Source organism: Drosophila rhopaloa, unplaced genomic scaffold (genome assembly GCF_018152115.1).
Source record: "Drosophila rhopaloa isolate 14029-0021.01 unplaced genomic scaffold, ASM1815211v1 contig_164, whole genome shotgun sequence".
Classification (NCBI taxonomy): domain Eukaryota; kingdom Metazoa; phylum Arthropoda; class Insecta; order Diptera; family Drosophilidae; genus Drosophila; species Drosophila rhopaloa.
Window position 1 is genome coordinate 1,018,891 of NW_025335044.1, and position 22,976 is coordinate 1,041,866.

The following is a 22,976-nucleotide window of genomic DNA, read 5'->3' on the forward strand; positions in this document are numbered from 1 at the left end:
AAACCACTATATTTCTATTTCTATGCCTATATTACTACAAACAATGAATCTATGTCGATTTTGCGCTACACTTTGACATCTTTTTTTACGGTAGTTATATGATATTGTTGTACGATTTTGACAAAACTAAAAGCGTAATTCTGATATAGTAAATAAATAATAAATAATAATCTGAAAGAAATATTTTGAACAGACGGACAGACATACGCACATGGCTAGTTCGACTCTTCTGGTGATGCCGATCAAGAATATATGTACATATATACTTTATAGGGTCGGAAATGTCTTCTTCACTGCGTTGCAAACTTTTGTATATGTATATGTAGATTTATATTTCTTGAAGTAAGCAACTACTTGCTTATTTAATTGATTTTACGAAAATACTAAAGTAGAACACTTCTGGCCTAAGAATTGAGAAAACTTTTGTTACTTAATAAAGGGACAGAACCTGACCAACAGGCTGGTAATCTTCCTTATCCTACTGCTAAAGGTGCTGCAGCTATTCAGATGCCACTGGCTCGTTCATCCCCACACCTGACGAGGCTTTCCGAGGCCCATTGACTGCTCTCTTAATAAATGAAAATGTTTTTAATTAATATGCTTCAATATGTCGAGTGGCACACACAGCCAGTCGCTCTGGAAAGGCAACCCCTGCACAGCGACCTGATCCTTATGCTACCCCCCTTTCGCTTCAACTCCCATTTCCACTTCTTTTTCTTGTGTTCCTTTGAAATTTGCATTGCATGTGGCCGAGGAGGTGCCCCGATTTTATTGTTCAGGTCCGCGGGCTAAATTTCAATATTTTATGTGCACAATATCTCTGCAGTGTTTCATACATATGGTCTCTTGTGCCGTTTACTTAAAATGACTCAAAATCAAATGGGCGATAATAAGCACCTCGTGCCGGAGTCACCCTGTGGCTTAATTTCTATTTATAGCACAGCTCGTGTGCCTTTTATTTCAAGTTAAGCACATGCTACTTGTCCATCCCATATTGTCTAGTGGTTAGGATACCCGGCTCTCACCCGGGAGGCCCGGGTTCAATTCCCGGTATGGGAAAATTATTCATTTTTTTTCTTGTAATTGAAGAGCAGCGGGATTGGTGAAGCATTGAAGAGTATCAGCAAAAATATATTTCAGCGGTGGTGGCATTCCCATTGCGGCTTTATAATTAAGTTTTCGGCCCTTTGCTGCCCACCGCAGGCCATTATTTTGATTCATATATCATAAATGCATCAATGTTCGTTTCGTCTATTATCCGAGTTTCCATATTCATCTGCCGCTTGGCAGTTCGTCCGTCCGAAAGTCCGGTTGCTTGTCTGGAAGCTTCTGCCGGTTTTTGTCATCTGATGGATGATTTCCCGAATGGGCCTCATCAACAACTCTAGATGGCCAACGGCATTGGGAATCGCAATGATATGAGGCGAAGTTGGGAAGTGGGATTGTTGACAGGCTCTGCCGCTGCCATCGATTGCGGGCCCGCCCTAAATGCACTCCAAGTGCATTCATTAATCAATGTGAATTGTGAGCCTGAAGAAAAGTTTTCGAATGCCTTGTCTACGCGGCTACGTCTATTTCCCCATTAGACCACAGTTCTCCGACCACCCTTTGAGGACAGACCGCAAGCTTCAGCACCGAAATGGCCATTCATTTGCAATTTTAATCGAGGGGAGAACGTGGCCGCGGACGGGGTATGCAATATCATTTAAAAATGCACAACTCTCTTGTTGCGGATATTGCACCTGACTGTGCACGCAGGATGTGTGCATGCTGCTGTTGCATGCATGTCCAGGACGTGCATCCCAAATTGGCAATCGTCTGTGTGCGGTTGAATTGCTGACAACACATCGAACAAGGCCCATCCACCGGCCACCCCAAAGCCACCACATCCACATCCGCTGGCAGTGGATGGTCGGGGGCAGCTGACAAGCGGCTTCCAACTTCATTAGACGTTTCCCCGAACCCCGGCATTATCCAGGATCGGGGAAAGGGCTTTCGTCTACTCCTCCGGGGAGCATATGCCCGGTATCAGGAGGACCGCTCGCTGGCCCAACCCTTGGGTGCATTCAAGGCTGAGGCTCTGGCCCAGGATCGGGCCTCGGTCTGTTGCATCCGCTTGTTTCGGCAATGCAAGGGCTACGGAGTGGGCTGATGGGGTGGGTTGATGGGGTGGGCTGATGGGGTGGGCTTTATGTCCATGCACATTTGCATTTTTTATGTTTACTCCATATATGCAGAAGTGGGGACGTGTGAGCACACCGACATGCAGATGCCGGCTATCCATCTCTCTCTCGCTTTGGGCCCTGCTATCTTGCTGCCTCTGTCCCGCCGCGAAAATCGATAACAACAACATTTAAAATGCACTTTACTGTTTCCATTGTTTTTATTCGTATTTTCTCCTGCATCCAGCCTGTTGAAATACGTAAACCCAACTTCCTATGCAAGCATGTGGAGCAGAGACCTTTATCGCCCTCGAAGGGGTAGCATCGATGAGTGAGCGGAGCAAGTAAGCCAATTGCATTTGAAGTAGTCTAATTCACAAATGGGAAGTACAGACAAGAAAATACAGATATTTGTTTAATCTTCTGCATTGGCCTTTGCTCCGCACTGAAACACATTTTTTTATACACCAACCAATTCATTATTTCAAAAATGTCTTGCAATTGTATAAAGCAATTACTTCTTGGCAGTATGAGACAGTGGAAACATGGAATGCTGTCTAGTTTTTGGGGCTTTTTGAGAAATAACCTTTTTAAGTTTTTAAAGATGAGGGTATTAAAATTTCATTCAAAAGGTTGCAACGCAGTGAAGGAGACATTTCCGACCTTATAAAATATACATATCAGCATCACCAGGAGAGTCGATCTAGCCATGTCCGTCCATCAGTTCGTCCGTTTCTTCGCAAAATAGTCCCTCAGTTTTAATGCCATCTGCTTGAAACTTTCCCAAAAGTTGTCATACAGCTCCCATAGGAACAATCGGAAAAAAAATTAAAAAAGTATAGCTTCGTGGCAACGCAGTGGAGGAGACATCTCCGACCCTATAAAGTATATATATTCTGGATCAGGATCACCTCCTGAGTTGATATAAGCATGTCCGTCTCTCCGTCTGTCTGTCCGTCTGTCTGTTTCTACGCGAACTAGTTTCTCAGTTTTAAAGATATCGAATTGAAACTTTGCACACACCCTTCTTTTCTTTGCACGCAGTATATAAGTCGGAACGGACGGGATCGGCCGACTATATCCTATAGCTGCCATATAACTGATTGATCGGAAATGCAACAACTTTGGTGTTTGTAAAGTTAGAAAGTTGGGATTTTCTATGGGTTTTATATTTGGCCAATAAATCTGACCTATTAAATTTCATAAGGATCGGCCGACTATATCCTATAGCTGTCATATAACTGATTGATCGGAAATGCCATAACTTTGGTGTTTGTAAAGTTAGGAAGCTGGGATTTTCTATGGGTTTTATATTTGGTTAATCAATCCGACCTACCAAATTTCATAAGGATCGGCCGACTATATCTCATAGCTGCCATATAACTGATTTATCGGAAATGCCATAACTTTGGTGTTTGTTAAGTTATGAAGTTAGGATTTTTTATGGGTTATATTTTTGGACAATCAATCCGACCTACCAAATTTCATAAGGATCGGCCGACTACATCCTATAGCTGCCATATAACTGATTTATCGGAAATGCCATAACTTTGGTGTTTGTTGAGTTAGGAAGTTGGGATTTTTTATGAGTATTAAGAATGCATCATATGAATAATTATTGGAGAATATAATTTACAGAGTATTCTGCAAGGGTATATCAACTTCGGCTCCGCCCGAAGTTAGCTTTCCTTTCTTGTTTATTTATTATACCCTTGCAGAGGGTATTATAATTTTGGTCAAAAGTGTGCAACGCAGTGAAGGAGACGTCTCCGACCCTATAAAGTATATATATTCTTGATCAGGATCACCTCCTGAGTTGATATAGCCATGTCCGTCTGTCCGTCTGTCCGTCTGTCCGTCTGTCCGTCTGTCTGTCCGTCTGTCCGTCTGTCCGTCTGTCTGTTTCTACGCAAACTAGTCTCTCAGTTTTAAAGCTATCGAATTAAAACTTTGCACACACCCTTCTTTCCTTTGCACGCAGTATATAAGTCGGAACGGCCGGGATCGGCCGACTATATCCTATAGCTGCCATATAACTGATTGATCGGAAATGGCATAACTTTCGTGTTTATAAAGTTAGGAAGTTGAGATTTTCTATGGGTTTTATATTTGGCCAATCAATCCGACCTACCAAATTTCATAAGGATCGGCCGACTATATCCTATAGCTGCCATATAACTGATTGATCGGAAATGCCATAACTTTCGTGTTTGTAAAGTTAGGAAGTTGGGATTTTTTATGAGTATTAAGAATGCATTATATGAATAATTTTGGAGAATATAATTTACAGAGTATTCTGCAAGGGTATATCAACTTCGGCTCCGCCCGAAGTTAGCTTTCCTTTCTTGTTTTTCGTTTGATCTTGCTCTCGCTTGAAATATGCGATTGCCGACGGTTCGAGTGACGCATTCCGTTAAGAGTATCCCTTGAGGCCTTATTAAACGCGTGCTCCCGGATCGTCGACACGCAGAGCCGGAAAACTATGCCATCCAATTTCTGAAAGTGGTCAGCGATGCCCAGAAAAGAAACAACCTTTACAGCTGTTACAAAAATTAAATATTCTTTATTATACCCTTGCAGAGGGTATTATAATTTTGGTCAAAAGTGTGCAACGCAGTGAAGGAGACATCTCCGACCCTATAAAGTATATATATTCTTGATCAGGATCACCTCCTGAGTTGATATAGCCATGTCCGTCTGTCCGTCTGTCTGTTTCTACGCGAACTCGTCTCTCAGTTTTAAAGATATCGTATTGAAACTTTGCACACACCCTTCTTTCCTTTGCACGCAGTATGTAAAGTTAGGAATTTATATGGGTTTTATATTTGGCCAGTCAATCCGACCTACCAAATTTCTTAAGGATCGGCCGACTATATCCTATAGCCGCCATATAACTGATTGATCGGAAATGCCATAACTTTGGTGTTTGTTAAGTTAGGAAGTTTGGATTTTCTATGGGTTTTATTTTTGGCCAATCAATCCGACCTACTAAATTTCAAAAGGATGACTATATCCTATAGCTGCCATATAAATGAACGATCGGAAATGCCATAACTTTGGTAAAGTTAGGAAGTTGGGATTTTGATGAGTGTTAAGAATGCATCATATGAATAATTTTGGAGAATATAATTTACAGAATATTCTGCAAAGGGCATTTCAAATTCGGCTCCGTCCGAAGTTAGCTTTCCTTTCTTGTTTCGATATCGATACTTAAAAACAAATAAATTTTTCGATCGTTCCTATGGTATCCAAATTTACGTAGAAACGGACAGACGGGTGGACTGGTGATGCTGATTAAGGATATATATACTTTATAGGGTCGGAGTTTACATAATTTCCTTATCACGCATGTGATGTTTCTTAACTGTAGTTCAGCCAGACAGAAGGACAGTAAATTTGGCGGGTTATTCACTCGTCGATAATCCAATTACGGGGTCACATTATCCATTAGCTATCAGGCACTGTTCATCGAGAGCCAGTGCGATTGCAGCCAATTTGTGGCCCAGCTGCAGCTGCAGCGGTGGGGATGGAAATAGGTGCTGCCGACTAACGAACAATTAATTGAATATAACATTCAATTATTTTTTGAAAAAGGATTGACACGACAAACAAAGATCTGGTCTGGTCCGGCTCAGGGTGCGGGTCTGCTGGTGGCCGTAAACCGCACTGCATAAACACCGGAGTCTATGTTGTACATAGCTGAGTGCATGTACCTATGTAAAGGCTCTGCATATGCTCCATGCTCTGCCATGTCTATGACTGTTCCTCCCACTCCGGCGCTGCCTGACCTGTACATGACGCACTTTAAGCCTACAGCCATGACCCCAACCTCTCCTGGACCGCCGCCCCAGTCGATGTCTCTGTCGCACTCGCTCTTCCACCCGCTCAATGAGGGGAGGTCGCACGGAGCATTAATGAAAATTTCGTACATCGAATTCACATCATTAAAAAACGAAGGCCCAAAATTCGCATATGTGAAACTCGCCGGCGTTTTTTAAGGGTTGCAAGTGGTTTGTTAAATAAAACATTTGGAAAGGCTGTATAAAAATCAATTTGGTTTGTATACTTTTTTTGCTGTGAATGGCAACAATGCGTGTACATAAAGGGCAGCAAATAACAAGGAGTGTGTGTACACTGTGATGCATGCCATGTAAAATGAATTTTTGTTGCATTATTTCGAGGAGGAGCGACGAATAAAACACGCAGGGTCAAAAAAAGTTATTGTCAGAAGTGGGATTCGAACCCACGCCTACAGAGTAGACTGCGACCTGAACGCAGCGCCTTAGACCACTCGGCCATCCTGACTATTGCCTGCAGCGGTCCAAACGGTTGTGATCCATAACTCGATCACTTTCTTTTTTGAGGGAATTTCCGGTTACGTGGGCGAACAATACAATTCTGGATCTGAACAGCGGATAATCAGCTTCGTGGGACAATATCAAAGAAAGAGATAAAATAGCATATTCTTATGCAACGCTGCATGCCGAAATTTATCAGTTGGCAATACAAGGTACTGTTCTTTGATTATAGTCGGAAAAAATGCACGATAACGATGCTCGAGTGCAGCCAAGCGCCAATCCTTTTTTGCAATTGTACGGGACCTCAAAGCCTCTGCACTGCAAATATAATTAAGGATATTAATTAATTATTGCGCTTGTCGTTATTGAAGATTAAATTATATATTGCGACATAAAAAGGTTGGGAATGGTAAAACTGCAACAATGTATTATAATTCTCCCCACTATAATAACAGCCACATTCAATTATTGCGTAGACACGTAGCCGAGTCCATAAGTATTGGCGATTTATGTACCACCAGATTGTTGGCAATGTGTTAAAATGATGGCTGGATTCAGATCTGTTCTTTGTTCCTTGACAGGATCCCGAGGGCGAGCTCACCACTAATTTCCCATTTCGACACGAGTACATATGCACAAACGCAGTCGCAGCTTATTTCCAGCCATGTATTCGAGTCCCATTTTGGGCAGGCTGTGAAGTGGGTGGTATCTGGTTTGAGCTACGCAAAATGACAATAAAATCGAATAAAATGCTAAAAAAAATAAAAATATTGTTTGTGCACGCAGAATACAACAACAAGCTCGATAATAATGCGTTGCTGCTGATGGGCAGTTGCAGATGAACCGCCCCCTCAAGAGAAGGGAGTTGCATTTTGGTTGGTCGCCGGGTCTGAATGAATGCAGCTGAAAAAACAGGTAAATATTAATAGTAAATTGTATTATAATTTATTTTTTATTACAGACTGGACGGGTTGCAGCTGCAAATCACATACACTTCCTATGAATTGTTCAAAATCAATTAAAAAAATATTTATCCAATTTGAATTTTGCAAATACAAATTTACATTTTTAGCAACTTCAGAAGACCTTTTCGATAATCATTTGCTTACTTTTCTGGGGACATCAAATGACACGCTACCTAACCCAAAAGGCTTCTTCGCGGGGTTAGTCACTAAGCCATAGAGGAAATGACCGCAACCCATGAGTTAAGTTCTGGTTCAGCAAAAACTGTGAATGATTGGCGCCGAGAGAAAAAATAATGAATGCACTTTTTGTGTGGAACGCACCTAAAAGGAGTTAAAAAACTGTGCAGCGAATGAAACGGCAGGCGGAGACGCAGAAAGAGATCCGCATCCCGAATGCTATGGGACAATGGACGGGCTACTTTGTGGGCTAGAGACAGAGGCAGGGTCTGGGGGATGGGTGCAACAATAATAATTCACTGCTGCCGCTGGTGCTGCGACTGCAGTCGCACGCGCAGTCGGCGCAGGCTGCTGTTGCTGATTATGTTGATGACGATGCGCAAACATCAAAATAATCGAATAAATTAAAATGCGAAAGAAGAGAAACATACCAAACTCAATCGACACCCACTGGGCGATGGCAAAAGCGGGAGATGCAGCGAGGTGGTCGAAATTCGCATTAATAGGGCTGCTAATTATTGACGTGCGTGGCCCAAGCCCCGGCCCCGACCCACTTTTGTGGCTGGGCGCTGACTGCGTCGACAGTGAACGACTCTCATAATGAGTTTTTTCTGGCTGCAGTTTTGGTTGCTGGGCAGCGACAAATGCGGCAGTGCGTCGTGTCGGGGCAAAATCAGTTTCGAAAATGCTTTGTCAACAGCAACACACATTCAAAATTTTCGGTTTAGTCGCATAAGTTTTATTTTGCCTGATTTAGTACAACATTACAACTTTGGCTCGCCACTTGATTCTGTGTTGGAAAATTATCCTGATTTTCTGTCGAAAGGGAAAGTCCCCTTAACATGAGTGAGTGCCTTCTACCTACTCGCGTGAGAGTGTGTTTGTGTCTGCGCGCCAATGTTTGTCTGGTCTAAATCTAAGCGCATCCTGTGTCCAGCCCAAAAAGGCCAAATATAAGGCTTAGCCCCTGCCAAACGGGGGTGTGTGTGTGGCGTTTTTATGTAAATTATGCAAATACTACCCCTATTACAGCCCTAAACCGCAGAGAACGCCCCTTCACCGCCCACCGCCCTCCCTATTTCTCTATTACGCTGGCGTCGACGTTTTCGCTGTTGTTGTTGCGGCTGGGTTTGTGGTTTTGTTTTTGCCGCTAGTTAGCTGCGCTGGTCGATGCATCTGATTAACAAAATTAGTTTAGAAAACTCCGCTCTCGCGTTCGAAACAAACAAAAATTGGTTCGCTTTTTTCGACAAAAAATAAAATGATTGCAAATTCTTAAATAGTCGTAACGACCTAAAGAGATGTGTTTGCCGTCCGCTTTTATTTTCGGATTACTAAACGTGCAATAGAATTACTAAGAGTCATGGTATGTCAAACGGAAAATCTTGAATTAATAAATTAGTATAGATTAACTCTGGGCGTATTAGTAAACAGCTATCTTTATTTCTTGTGTGAATCTGAAATCACATTTCAAGTGAAGACAAGTCGCCTCCTATAAATGAATCACCGAATCCAGTCAATAACCCAGTTGCGGTCTGACTAACTAACTAACTTGATATGAGGTGAAATGGCGGAATTGACTTTAAATAGCGGCTGACTGGAATCACTTGCAGCATCCCTTGAAAGTCTCTGGATCGCTTTAATTTTCATTAGAAGTGTGTGCGTGCTCGCCTGTGTTTTCCGACCTCGACGATGTTTTTTTAACCCTTTTGTGATCTATTTCCTAGCTGTAGCATCGGGCATCGTTTCTGTGTCGCGAAGAGGCGACTCCCGACGCGACGAAGACTGTTGAATGAAAGTCAAAGTAAAAACGGCCAAACGGCAAAACAACAAAAACCTAAACAAAATACAAAATACAAAACGGGACACGAAGGACAGAAGGGGTGTCGGCAACTAGAAAGCGCGCCGGAGAGCGCCAAACTTTGATAAGGCCAAAGCAAAACAAAACGGGGGGCCGTGGGTGGAACCGGGGGCTTGTCGCCGGGAAAAACAAACAAGAAGCGCGTTCAGTTCGGCTTTCCGCTGCAAAAAGGCCAAAAGAACACTCGTCGAAGCGGAATGCAGCGCGAAAATGAGAACGCCTCGAAGGGGGCTGATTGCAGTGGGCAGCTGTGGGTGGCGGTGGGTGGTGGGAGCGCAGGGGCTGCTCAGGTGCGTTGCCGGGTTGAATGCACGCCGTGCCAGAGCGAGACGGCCGATTGCTGCTGCATTCTTCCGCCATCTCTCCCTGCGCATGCGGGAAATTTCTCATGGGAACTACCCATGGATGGTGAAAGGGGGATAGCGGGGGATCGTATGTAATGCGAGTGGGTGTGGAGTGGGTAGCCGAGTGCTCGGCGGGCTGGGACAGGTGCCATTTATTTATTTATTTCGATTCATTTCCGCTTTTGTATGAGACTAAATGAAAACTCATTTCCCTTTGATGTGCGCTCTTGCTCCTCTTTCACTTTTCCTCGGACTTTTGCAGAGCGAGATAGCCATAGCCAGCCGACACGGAGAGAGCGAGAGGGAGCGGTGGGGCTCGCTTCCTTTCGCTCTCTCTGTTTTTGGGTGCTGCTGCGCGATAATGAAAAAGTGTAATGCACCAAAAAGTGACATAAGGCTGTAAATTAAGCAACAACAACGACAACGGGCTTAAACTCTGCCCTGTACATATGTGCCGCGATATACTTGCATACATAAAAATGTGTACGGCACATAGGTGCGGAAATATATGTGCATATAATCGGTTATTTACAGTTATCTGCATATCCTGAACGAGAGCCAGCTACTGCCCCAATCCAGGGGTGGTTGGTGGGTGGTATTGGTATGCTGCTGCTGCTGGTGATGGCGATGGTATTGTGGCGCTGGAATTTATCCTGGGGCAACCTACGTATGTACGTATGAAGTCCCCGTGAGGGCTTTTTGGGTCCTGGTCAACTCCTTTATGTTTTCCCATCAAATTAAAAGCCTTTTTACTGAAAATTACGAAAATGGTAATCGCCTGTCTATATGCCCACACATGAAATAATATGTGCCTGTGTGGGTTCTGCATCTGGGTTCTATTAAATTTCGCTCCTGGCTAATCGATGCTCTTTGCCGGAAATATGTTTACTAAGAAATATATATCCTTTAGGTATCATTTATTTGGCTTTCCGCTTTTCAAAATTAAAGACTCTAATTCTTTTTTTTTAAATCACACAAAAACACTTCGTAACAAAGTCGTGACAATCGCACCTTCAACATACCAAATCTTTTTTTAAATAAGATTTTGTGACTGAAAATTATTATAGGTTCGACTAAACTAATGCATTTTAAAAAATTAGTTTAGCACTAAAACATTTTCTTTTAATGAGAAGCGAATTATACTATTTAGATAATATATATTTTTAAACTTTTCCTCACAAAATTTTATTTCAGAAATTTTGTAAGGTTGATTTATTTAGCTCAAGCTTTGTATTACAATAAAAATGCCTTAAGAACTCTAAAAAGAAAAAAGTAAGGTCTCCTTCTGACATTGCATTGTTTTTGGCGCGTTTGAATTTAAACAAGAAAGGAAAGCTAACTTCGGGCGGAGCCGAAGTTGATATACCCTTGCAGAATACTCTGTAAATTATATTCTCCAAAATTATTTATATGATGCATTCTTAATACTCATAAAAAATCCCAACTTCCTAACTTTACAAACACCAAAGTTAAGGCATTTCCGATCGTTCAGTTATATGGCAGCTATAGGATATAGTCGGCCGATTCTCATGAAATTCGGTAGGTCTGTGCAAAGTTCAGGGTTTGTGCAAAGTTTCAATTCGATATCTTTAAAACTGAGAGACTAGTTCGCGTAGAAACAGACAGACGGACAGACGGACAGACGGACATGGCTATATCAACTCAGGAGGTGATCCTGATCAAGAATATATATACTTTATAGGGTCGGAGATGTCTCCTTCACTGCGTTGCACACTTTTGACCAAAATTATAATACCCTCTGCAAGGGTATAAAAAGGGATACTTTCGCAGCCTTTAACTATTTTTCCTACGGAAGCTATAAGAAATAGACGTCCGATCGGCAAGCGCTTTTACCCTAATCAAGATATGCGTAAATAAATAAGACTTGGAAAAATGTATGTCAGTAGCTTACACACTACGCGAAAAATTCAGAAAATCATCAAATTTGGACCGATTTCACCCTGTTGTTCCTATGGGAGCTGTAGGATATAGACGTCCGATCGTCGCGTGCTTTTACCCTAATCAAGGTATGCATAAAAAAATACGATTTGGAAAGATTCATGTCAATTGCTTATATACTGTGCGAAATATCCTAAAAATCATTACATTTTAACCGATTTCACCCTATTGTTCCAATGGGAGCTATAGGATATAGACGTCCGATCGCCAAGCGCTTTTACCCTGATCAAGGTATGCATAAAAAAATAAGATTTGGATAGATTTATGTTAATAGCTTTTACACTGCGCGAAATATCTTCCATTCTTGAAAGTTATATCCGATTGTTCCTATGGGAGCTATAGGATATAAACGTCCGATCAGCACGCGCTTTTACCTTGATGAAGGAATGCATAAAAAAATACGATTTGAAAAAATTTATAGCAAAAGCTTTTACACAGCGCGAAATATTCTGAAAAACATAAAATTTGGACCGATTTTACCCTATTGTTCCTATGGGAGCTATAGGATATAGACGTCCGATCGGCAAGCGCTTTTACCCTGATCAAGGTATGCATAAAAAAATACGATTTGGAAAGATTCATGTCAATAGCTTTTACACTGCGCGAAATATCATCAATTCTTGCTAGATATATCCGATTGTTCCTATGGGAGCTATAGGATATAGACGTCCGATCGGGGCGATTTTCAAACTTGATCTGCGTATGTTTTAGGACGAGTGTGAAAGTTTCAGATCACTAGCTTTTAAACTGAGCTCGCAAACGGTATTGAAACAGACGGACAGACGGACATGGCTATATCGACTCCCCTATTGATCCTGATCAAGAATATATATACTTTATAGGGTCGGAAACGTCTCCTTCACTGCGTTACAAACTTCTGACCAAAATTATAATACCTTCTGCAAGGGTATAAAAAGAAAATTCATTTGGTTAACTTGAGTAATACTTAAATACCTTTAGCAGAAACAAGCAACCTGTCTTCATGAACTTTTTCTTAAGATATGATTGCCATTATGTACATTGTTTGTCAGCCTTTACTAAATCACATGATTTTGTGCTATCATGCTAAAATAACTAATCATTATTTTTAATAAAAACAAGAAAGGAAAGCTAACTTCGGGCGGAGCCGAAGTTGATATACGCTTGCAGAATATTCTGTAAATTATATTACAAAGAGATACAAAGAGAATTGGGTGAGTCATTCTTTTCTAGGTCCTTCATATGTGAGTGATTTCCTTAATTAAAAAATAAAAATAGTCATTATTTACGGAACTCTGCGAATTTAGATGAAGGCCATCAGGAAAACCCCACAGTCTGTTCTGCCTGCCAAATTCATCTTTTAAGCGTTCCATTTCTCTTGTTGCTCTTTCTGTTGGCACTTGGACCAAATACTTTGCAGGGAGCGGGCCGTCTGAAATTTACATAGCCAAAGTCGACAAAGTCGCAAAAAGCAACCACGTCCGAAACCGGCTTGCCAGCTCACACACGAGCAAAGCTCACCCACATATGCAAGCTCCACACAAGATAACAGCGCCAGCAACAAGAACAGCAGAATACAACAGAAACCGGCTTTTTGTGTGACCTAATATTTGAGTTAACTACTTTGGCAAAAAGCCGAAAAGAATACGCGCTGGGGAGTATTTCATGAAGTGCGCTTTTCGCTCGCGATAAGATTAGAGCATATCAGAGCGGAGCAGTAAAGAAAAGGGCGCCTTATCAGCAGATACGGCCAAAAAAACAGAGAGCATTTGCCGTGGCAGCACATGTGTACCTTCGATCTTTGCCACTTTCACGAGCGGGCAAACAAAAAAAATGATTTAGCAGGGCGCTCTCACATTGTCCCGATGCCAAACCCTACGCCAGATACACTTATGCTAAAAACAACAAATGCTAGTTGCCGGAGCAACAACTATTTGAAGATAGCTTTTTATTTGGATTATGTATACGCAGTGTGTGACTTGGCGATGGTGATGACGCTTATGAGGCACCGGGGTGGTAATGAGGGGCAGGGTGAGGTCGAAATCGGAATCCGAATGTGAATGCGAATGTGAATGTGAATCCGAAACTAAATCAGGGGGAGAGTCTAAGCTTTCGGCATTCTCTCGCTGTCGACTTTTTGCACCGGCAAAAAAACTAAGCAGCCGGCAAATGTTTTTGTGCACACTCCTATCGCCCCCGCCACCCCCGCTCCTTTCCGATTCGGACTCGGACTCTCTCTGCACTTGACGTGCCCTCTCAGCAGAGTGCTCTGGTGTTGTACATTGTTGTCGTTCGTATTGGCGCCAAACGAGAGTGTCTATTGTTGGCTGTGCTGTGCGGCGTTGCCAAGCTTCACGGCTTAGACGGCGACGGTGCCTCACTTTAAGGAGGAAACTCTGAATTCAGAGACCAGCCAAAAGCCCTTCGAAGTAGCGTTCCCTGCTGACGTATGCTCTGCAGGTTCAGAAGAATCTCCTCCAAGACCTCCACGTCGTTTTCCTTCTCGAGGACGTCCTTCCTTAACACGTCCAGCTCCACAATCCACCAAACGTTGTATTTTGGGATATGCCGCAGGGAAAGTTTATATTGCTGGCGGAAGGTTCGAACACGACCACCGTTATGAGTGGGATTGAAGGCGCTCTTCTTGGTCATGAGGAGCAGATGCCCATTCCACGGCTGTTAGCATCTGATCGGAAAGCAATACCTCATAGCAGAACTAGTCTTTTTGGGTTCGTTCAGTAAAAAGTAACTCTCAAGCAAGCTGGGTTAAAACGTCAATGTCTTTATCAAATACAGTGCAGCAATTCACTTGCGTCAAACTTCTAATATAGAACACAACACAATGAGTAAATCACAATCCCAAATTTTCGGGCCCTCGCCCAAGGGTTGTCGGCAGAAAGTCCGACTGGCCAAGACGCCGGCAGATGGCGAGAGTGGAGCTCAGGCAGTTGACCTAAGCCTTTGCGGGAAGCCCAGCTTCCTCGTCTGCAGTGGAAAGAAGTCACCCAATCTGACCGAGGTCGACAGCTCGACCGACCTCAGACAGGCCCACAGCTTAGCCATTCAGCAGAACGCTTTGAAAGTCCAAGGAATTATGAACCACCAACAGCACATCATCGAAATAGTGGACAGCGTGAACGAGAGTATCGCAGGTCGGAAGGATTTGCGGAGGGGGGATGAATACGGGAGTTAGGCGACCTTTTAATGTCCTGTCTGTCAAAATTTTCAAGTTAAGCTAAAATTGAGCAGAGTGACACAGACCGACTATTTCGCATTCTGGAAATTAGCCGGTTAGCATTTGCCATTGTACGTTCGACGACATTTGTTGTTTGGCTGCGATTCAATTGGCTTTATCATTTTGTTTTTAATAAATATTTATAAGTGAGCACTTTTGTTTTTCTACTGATAGTACCGGATAGGACGGAGCCCCCCGTTGTCCAGGCGCAACAACAACGCCGGCTGATTAAGCCAACGCAGCCGATGGAGATAAGTTTATATATAGCATTTGGCATATGCTTCCATTGAGTAGTAGAATCAGCCGCGGGAATGACAAGCGAACATCCACAACATAGACCTTAGGATTTATTTTTCCATAATTGTTTCGGTTTATATCAATACATTCTCAAATATGTTGATTTCGCTATCTCGGTATTATGACCCGAAAATTTTTGAAGCGATTCTTAACAAACGGGTAAGTTTTGGAATTTATGACAAATAAGGTTTATTTGCTTCTCGTGAGTCGTGCATATTGTTTGTGTAACAACCAAATGAAAAGCTAAATTAAACAGCTAAACGTTTGGCTTTCAAAAAATGATCTTAGCAACTATAAGTCCACTCGATTTGTGTACTGGCAGACGATGGTGGAGTTATGGATGGTTGACAGAAGTTAATTAGTTCAATTGGCTGCTAACATGGCGTTAAAGTCAGGACTACAATTTTGGCGCGTGGAAACCCTGCCTCCGCTTCCGACCCCCGGCGAATGCGACTGATTTACCCACTTCTAAGCTCGGCCAGTTTCCAAATCGTAACACTTTCACGCGCTGCCGCCAAAAGTAACGCCAGACGGCCAGCCGGGGGATCTGCGCAGAGGGGAGGGGGTTGAACTAACCTCCCCTGGTGACCAGACACAGCCCCTCTCCCACCCATGGCCGGATAAACCTTCTGCGGGCGGAGGTCGGGGCACGGGCACCCAAAACGGGCAGCAAAACTTCAGCTGCAAAGGCACGCGACGCAAGGCCGCAGTCGCAGCGACGCGTACGTCGACCGCGGGACTCATGCGAGTCGCGCGACACGCACACACACTCGCCCAGATGCACACGGACGAGAATCAGTGTGCACAGATGTAGATACAGCACAAGCACATCCACACACGCCTACACCGCCAAGTTGTTTTTTGCGAACTTTTTGCCGACGCTTTTTGTTGCTTTGCTTTTGCTGTGCTGGTGATGTGCCCTGCCCCCCTTTTGCTGTCTCACTCTCTATGCCATTGCTCTCTGTCCATCTCTCACATACACACGGGTAGAGTCTTGGGCTTGAGCAGCGCTCTTCTCTCGGAGCACTTGACTCTCTCGCGGGTCCACTCTCTGGGGGCGGGGGGTGGCGTGGGCCAAGTTCTCGTCGTCTTTTTGGACTCGCTTCGTTCAATTTTCGCTTCGTTGTTGTTGTCTGAGCGCGAATGTCCGTAAAAAGCTTTGTGCGCCAACCGCCCGTTAGCCCCCTCCCCCTTCCACGCTTGCATAAGAAGGTTTATTCAGTTTCTTTTTAGCTCTCTCTGCTCTCATGGCTCCTGCGGCCGCCGACGCCAACGCTGGCAGCGACCGCGACTGAGGCCTCGGCTTGGCCGTCGACGCTTTCATGGGTTCTTGAGCGTATGCAAAAGATTTTTGCACATATTCATCTTTTTGGCCGTTTTCGGTGCGTTTCGCGGAGCTCGCTGGCTCTTGGAGTGTTCGCGCGATTTTCCAGCAATTTCGCGCGCCCAAAGAAAACGTAGTTCCGTGTTTCTATTCTGGTTCGAAGGCTACCCAATCTTCTGCGTTCTGGGTCTTCCGGGAAAAGGGCTATTCCCGCAGTGCTATTTTTGCAATCTTTGGTCCAGAATTTTTCCTTATAAACCGACCTTTTTTATTGGCAATAGAGTTTTTAAATATTGGCATAGCTAATTGTATTCATAGTTGGAGTTGTTGAAGTTTGAATGAACTTCGAGTGTGATTGTGTAAAATATGATAAGTGTTTTTGAAAATCTGAAGTAAATAATTTAATTAAGTTCAAGCAAGTGATGATCGTAAAGACCGAAGCCCGTCAGATGGAATACCAAGCAGACAATTTCAGCTTCATGGGAAGCATTGGATGGCTATAAAATGGCAAATTCGTAGCCAGTATAGACTCGTTAGTTTGCCCAGCCCAAAAGCAGAGCGAGCTATCTGCCGCATCTACGGATATTGACTCTCCCCGATGCGGTTCAACTATTTCTGTTCAACTATTCGGAACTTTTGTGTTTTTGTGTTTGGCGGGTGGAATTGGCGATGCCGGCGGTTGATTCACTTACCCGTTGTGTTCCGTTTCACGGCAAAAAAGAAGCAAGCCGTGTATCTGTGGCTCTGCATTCGTGTGAGTTGTATCGCTATCCATAAATCTGCCCGCACTAAGTGCAGTCGGCGTCGCCCAACTTTTATTTAGCTGGCGTTGCCGCAGCTTTTTCGACTGCTATTGTCTGCATTAGATCGTATCACAAGTTGCCTGTTTTGCTTAGTTTGGATGGGTTTGCTTTGTTTTCTGCGCCTACCACCCACAATGACCCACCCTCGCGGGGCCATCATCTGGCGGCGTTTTGAACTTGAAAATTGTGTTGTTCGCTTAGTTTCCCATATTTTCCAGCTTTCCGGCTTTGTCCTTGCGCCCTCTCTCTCTCGTGGGGCTCTCTTTGGGGTCCTCTCCGATGTTTAGACAATGCGTGCCCCTATACAAAACACTGGTGTCTAGGGTTAGGAATAGAAGAGAAGTGGGTGGTGTGGTGACTAGTTTGTGGGTGTAGATGTGTCTGAGGGTGAGATTGTGTGTGTGGGTGGGGGGTCTATGCCATGTGTTGATTTTATAAGGCAACAGGAAGCGCGATAAGTAAAAAGAAGGAATCCTGAAACAAGAGCCGTGGGGCACGATGAACTAAGTTTTCTTTGGATGTGTTATTTATAAAGAGCTCAATTAGTTATAGTCTAAGCAGTTTTCCATTGCTACTTGTAAAAATGTACAGGTCCAATATCTGCGAAAACTGCTGTTACTCTAAAAGCCACTAATTGGACATCTTCTTCTTTTGCAGGTGCTTTTTGACTGTTTGGAACATTTTTAAACATTACGTTAAAACGTTGTTGATACTTACTGAAATATTGTTTTGTTTAAACAAATAATAATATAATCACTATAATACTGTCAGTATAATACCAAACGAACGGAACGAAGATCTAATTATAATACAAATGTAATAAAATAATAAACGACAACGATAATAACTTATTTGCCATCTGTTACCTTTTCATTTCTAACATTCTTATTAATGATTTGAATATAATTTAACGCAACCAATTCAACGATAAAAAATTTTATAACATCAACTACAACAACAACAAAAGAAAATAGTACAACAAATTAAAGTTAACTTTCAGTTGTATGAAAAAACAAAAAGTGATTTTTAGTTAGTTTCTCAAAATTTAACAAACAAAATTCACAACAAAATTTGGAATACAACAACTACAAACACCGCAACAACAAATACAACAATAACAGCAACAATTACAACCACTGCAACAAACAACCAACCGATAACAACTACAAAATCAAAAAATTAATAGAACAACAAATAACAAGAGCAAAAGCAATAATATAAAAAATTGTAACCATAATAAAGAGCATAACTAAACAAACTAAACAGAGAAATAAATCAAAGCGCAACAAATAAGGAATAACACAACCAAAAGGAAACACCCAACAAACCAGCAAACCAAATCAACAAACGAAAATAGCCACACGAAATAGCTAACAAAACATAACAAGCAACAGAGCAAAGCAACCGAAACAAACGAAAATAGCAACCGAAGCCAATCGAAACAGAATCAGAACCAGAAATAGCCTTACAACCCGCCTCCATACAATCCCAACCCAATAGCAGAATTCAAGAGATAAAACCCGTAACTGAAACCGATAACAGGATAACAAACAGAAAATAGAGCAACGAAACAGAAAATGCAACACCAGAAGTGAAAACTGAAATTCAAAACCAAAAGTCAAACAAAAAAGAATACAAAAACGGAAATAGCCAAAATTTGTTAAATTTATTTTGTGTGTTTTTAACGGAAAAAAAGCAAATCGCAAACAAATATCGAACGGAAAAAAATAAATATGCAGAAACTATTTGTCGTTTTTCAAATTGAACTCTTGCGTTAAGGTTTACATATTCGCCTTAGTCCTTAAATTTTGCGTTCGTCAAAAAAAGCGGTCGAGAAAATGTTCTGAAAAAGTGTTGAATGAATCGAGCTGAGAAACACTTTATAAACTTTGAGAGGTGGAAGCAATCGAAATAAAGAAAGAAGCGGCAAAAGCCATTTCAGCGGCAAACTGTAAAAACAGTCTTGTGCCAAATTTGCGCAATCACAAGTGTACATTTGTGTATGTGTGTGTGGAACGTGTCAGTGGTAGAAGTTCACGTTATACCGAGAACGAGATAAATCGGATCGAGGAACACTATATCAATATATATCTATATACAAATTATCTAAAATTGTTCATATCGTGGCAAAAGCTATATATGATCTAAAAGCATGTAAAATCAGTTTTCGAAAACATTTCGTACTTAAAAAAAATTAACCTAACATTAGTAGTGAGAAAAAGATAAACAAAAACAAAATAAAATTCCATTCAGATAGAAGGAGCGTTCTAGGCTAAAAATCAAATGATATTACTATTAAAGATAACACAAGTTTTTGAGGATCTTAAAAGTATAAAGGAGTCAAAAGGAAACGCCGTTTTTCGGGTATAGGTCATCAATCTCCACACACCCATTAGCATCGTAGCAAAAGAAATCAGAGTAATCTTTGCATGTCAATTTGGTAAGTAAAGCATTTTAATACTTATGAACGATAAGTTTTCTTAAATAAGAACTATTTTAACAAAAAAGTGTATGCAATCTAACCATCAAGCCACAATTCGGTTTTGACTGATATAAAATTTAGAAATGGGTATATTTCTTAAAGCGTATATTTTGTTTTGCATGAATTAAGTTTGCACTCCGAACTATACTATACTCACAATGTACTTTACAATTTACAATGTGGTACGTCTTTTTTTGAACACACCTTGAAAGTGATTTTCAGTCATCGTTTAATAGGTTGTACACCTTATAAAATATTTGCAGAATATAAGAGAAATTATTATTACTGAGGATTAATTATTGCATTTAATAACAACACAATGACTAAAAAAGCTAATATTTATTTAAATTTGTATTAAAGTTAAAGTTTTAAAACAGAAGCCAAGTCTTCTCTTCTGAAGAATTTACAATTTCATATATGTATCTGACATTATTGATTACCTTGGGTAAACTTGGTTCCTTTTTTTTTAATTGTAGTAATTATACAGACAAATTAAAAGGAACAGAACAAAAGGATGACTTACCTTACTTTTTATTAACGCAGAAACATTAAATTCTTAAGAAGTCTGTCCTAAATGGTAAAACGGGGAGGGGCTTTATAATATCATACACTCTATTACTTCTAACTAATTTTTCATTTTCTTGGATTAAATTTTCCCCTTATTTTTATCATTGGTAAAAAGTTGGCTACAGCACTTTAACTACAACATTTTAATACAGAATATTCTGTAAATTATATTCTCCAAAATTATTCATGTGATGCATTCTTAATAATCATAAAAAATCCCAACTTGCTAAGTTTAACAAGAGAGAACGCTATAGTCGGGTGCCCCGACTATCAGATACCCGTTACTCAGGTAAAGGGAGTGCGAGGGAGCAGGAGATAGAAACTTTGATCACGCATAACTTTTTAACGAATGGTCCGATTTGAAAAATTTCTTCTACATTTCAATAGGTATTGATAAACACAATAAAACTGCATTTTTACTTTTCCGAAATATTTAAATTTTTAAAATCGTATATAAGCGATTGTGGGCGTTAAAGGGGGCGTGGCACCTTTTTGAAACAAACTTGCGCTGCGTAGGAACTCCTAGAATCTGCATGCAAAATGCCAATCTTCTAGCTTTTATAGTTTCCGAGATCTCAGCGTTCATACGGACAGACAGACAGACAGACGGACAGACGGACAGACGGACATGGCTATATCGACTCGGCTACTGACCCTGATCAAGAATATATATACTTTATAGGGTCGGAAACGCTTCCTTCTAGCTGTTACATACTTTTGCACGAATACAATATACCCTTTTACTCTACGAGTAACGGGTATAAAAACACCAAAGTTATGGCATTTCCAATCCTTCAGTTATATGGCAGCTATGGGATATAGTCAGCCGATCCCGGCCGTTCCGACTTATATACTGCATGCAAATGAACGAAGGGTGTGTGCAAAGTTTCAATTCGTTATCTTTAAAACTGAGAGATAAGTTCGCGTAGAAACAGACAGACAGATGGACAGACGGACATGCTTATATCAACTCAGGACGCGATCCTGATCAAGAATATATATACTTTAAAGAGTCGGAGATGTCTCCTTCACTGCGTTGCACACTTTTGACCAAAACTATAATACCCTCTGCAAGGGTATAAAAGGGTTGTTAAATTTGCTATACAATTGTAATCATTAAGTGAAGTAAGCATTACATTTACTGCTGATTACATTTACTTTTCGGTAAACCAACAACTTTCGGTTGTGGAGCACTTAAGATGTAGAATTATTTATCATTTAATAAAAAAAAGTGGCTAGAAAAAAATGCAGCAAGCTTAGAAATTTTAAAATTATTAACCAAAACTTTTAAAAAAAGAAATTAAGCAGAATTCGGCATTTTATGGCAGTTATTTAATGTAGTCATTTTACTTTTAAACAAGAAAGGAAAGCTAACTTCGGGCGGAGCCGAAGTTGAAATACCCTTGCAGAATATTCTGCAAATTATATTCTCCAAAATTATTCATATGATGCGTTCTTAATACTCATAAAAAATCCCAACTTCCTAACTTTAAAAACACCAAAGTTATGGCATTTCCAATCGTTCAGTTATGTATATGGCAGCTATAGAATATAGTCGGCCGATCCTTATGAAATTTGGTAGGTCGGATTAATTGGCCAAATATAAAACCCATAGAAAATCCCAACTTCCTAACTTTACAAACACCAAAGTTATGGCATTTCCGATCAATCAGTTATATGACAGCTAGAGGATATAGTCGGCCGATCCTTATGAAATTTGGTACGTCGGATTGATTGGCCAAATATAATACCCATAGAGAGTCCCAACTTCCTAACTTAACAAACAGCAGAGTTATGGCGTTTCCGATCAATCAGTTATATGGCAGCTATAGGATATAGTCGGCCGATCCCGGCCGTTCCGACTTATATACTGCGTGCAAAGGAAATAAGGGTGTGTGCAAAGTTTCAATTCGATATCTTTAAAACTGAGAGACTAGTTCGCGTAGAAACAGACAGACGGACAGACAGACGGACAGACGGACAGACGGACATGGCTATATCAACTCAGGAGGTGATCCTGATCAAGAATATATATACTTTATAGGGTCGGAGATGTCTCCTTCACTGCGTTGCACACTTTTGACCAAAATTATAATACCCTCTGCAAGGGTATAAAAATATTTTTTTAATCTTAAACAATATTTACGATTTGTGTTATATTGCGAATAAGTTGTAAAAATAACGAAATTATGCCAATTTTTATACCCTTGCAGAGGGTATTATAATTTTGGTCAAAAGTGTGCAACGCAGTGAAGGAGACATCTCCGACTCTATAAAGTATATATATTCTTGATCAGGTTCACCTCTTACGCAAACTAGTCTCTCAGTTTTAAAGATATCGAATTGAAACTTTGCACACACCCTTCTTTCCTTTGCACGCAGTATATAAGTCGGAACGGCCGGGATCGGACGACTATAGCTGCCATATAACTGATTGATCGGAAATGCCATAACTTTCGTTCAATCCCACCTACTAAATTGCATAAGGATCGGCCGACTATATCCAATAGCCGCTATATAACT

The 22,976-nt window shown here is 41.4% G+C and overlaps 1 protein-coding gene and 2 non-coding genes across 3 annotated transcripts; 2 read left to right on the plus strand and 1 right to left on the minus strand.

Moving 5' to 3' along the window:
• The first annotated feature begins 987 nt into the window (after positions 1–987).
• Positions 988–1,059, plus strand: Trnae-cuc. Its single transcript has one exon. It is a non-coding gene; the product is annotated as a tRNA-Glu (tRNA).
• Positions 1,060–6,384: 5,325 nt separating this feature from the next.
• Positions 6,385–6,467, minus strand: Trnal-cag. Its single transcript has one exon. It is a non-coding gene; the product is annotated as a tRNA-Leu (tRNA).
• An 8,068-nt stretch (positions 6,468–14,535) lies between these two features.
• LOC108038690 lies at positions 14,536–15,130 on the plus strand. Its single transcript, XM_017115518.2, has one exon. The coding sequence runs from the start codon at positions 14,588–14,590 to the stop codon at positions 14,936–14,938; it is 351 nt and encodes a 116-aa protein (XP_016971007.1). The 5' UTR covers positions 14,536–14,587; the 3' UTR covers positions 14,939–15,130.
• Positions 15,131–22,976: the final 7,846 nt, after the last annotated feature.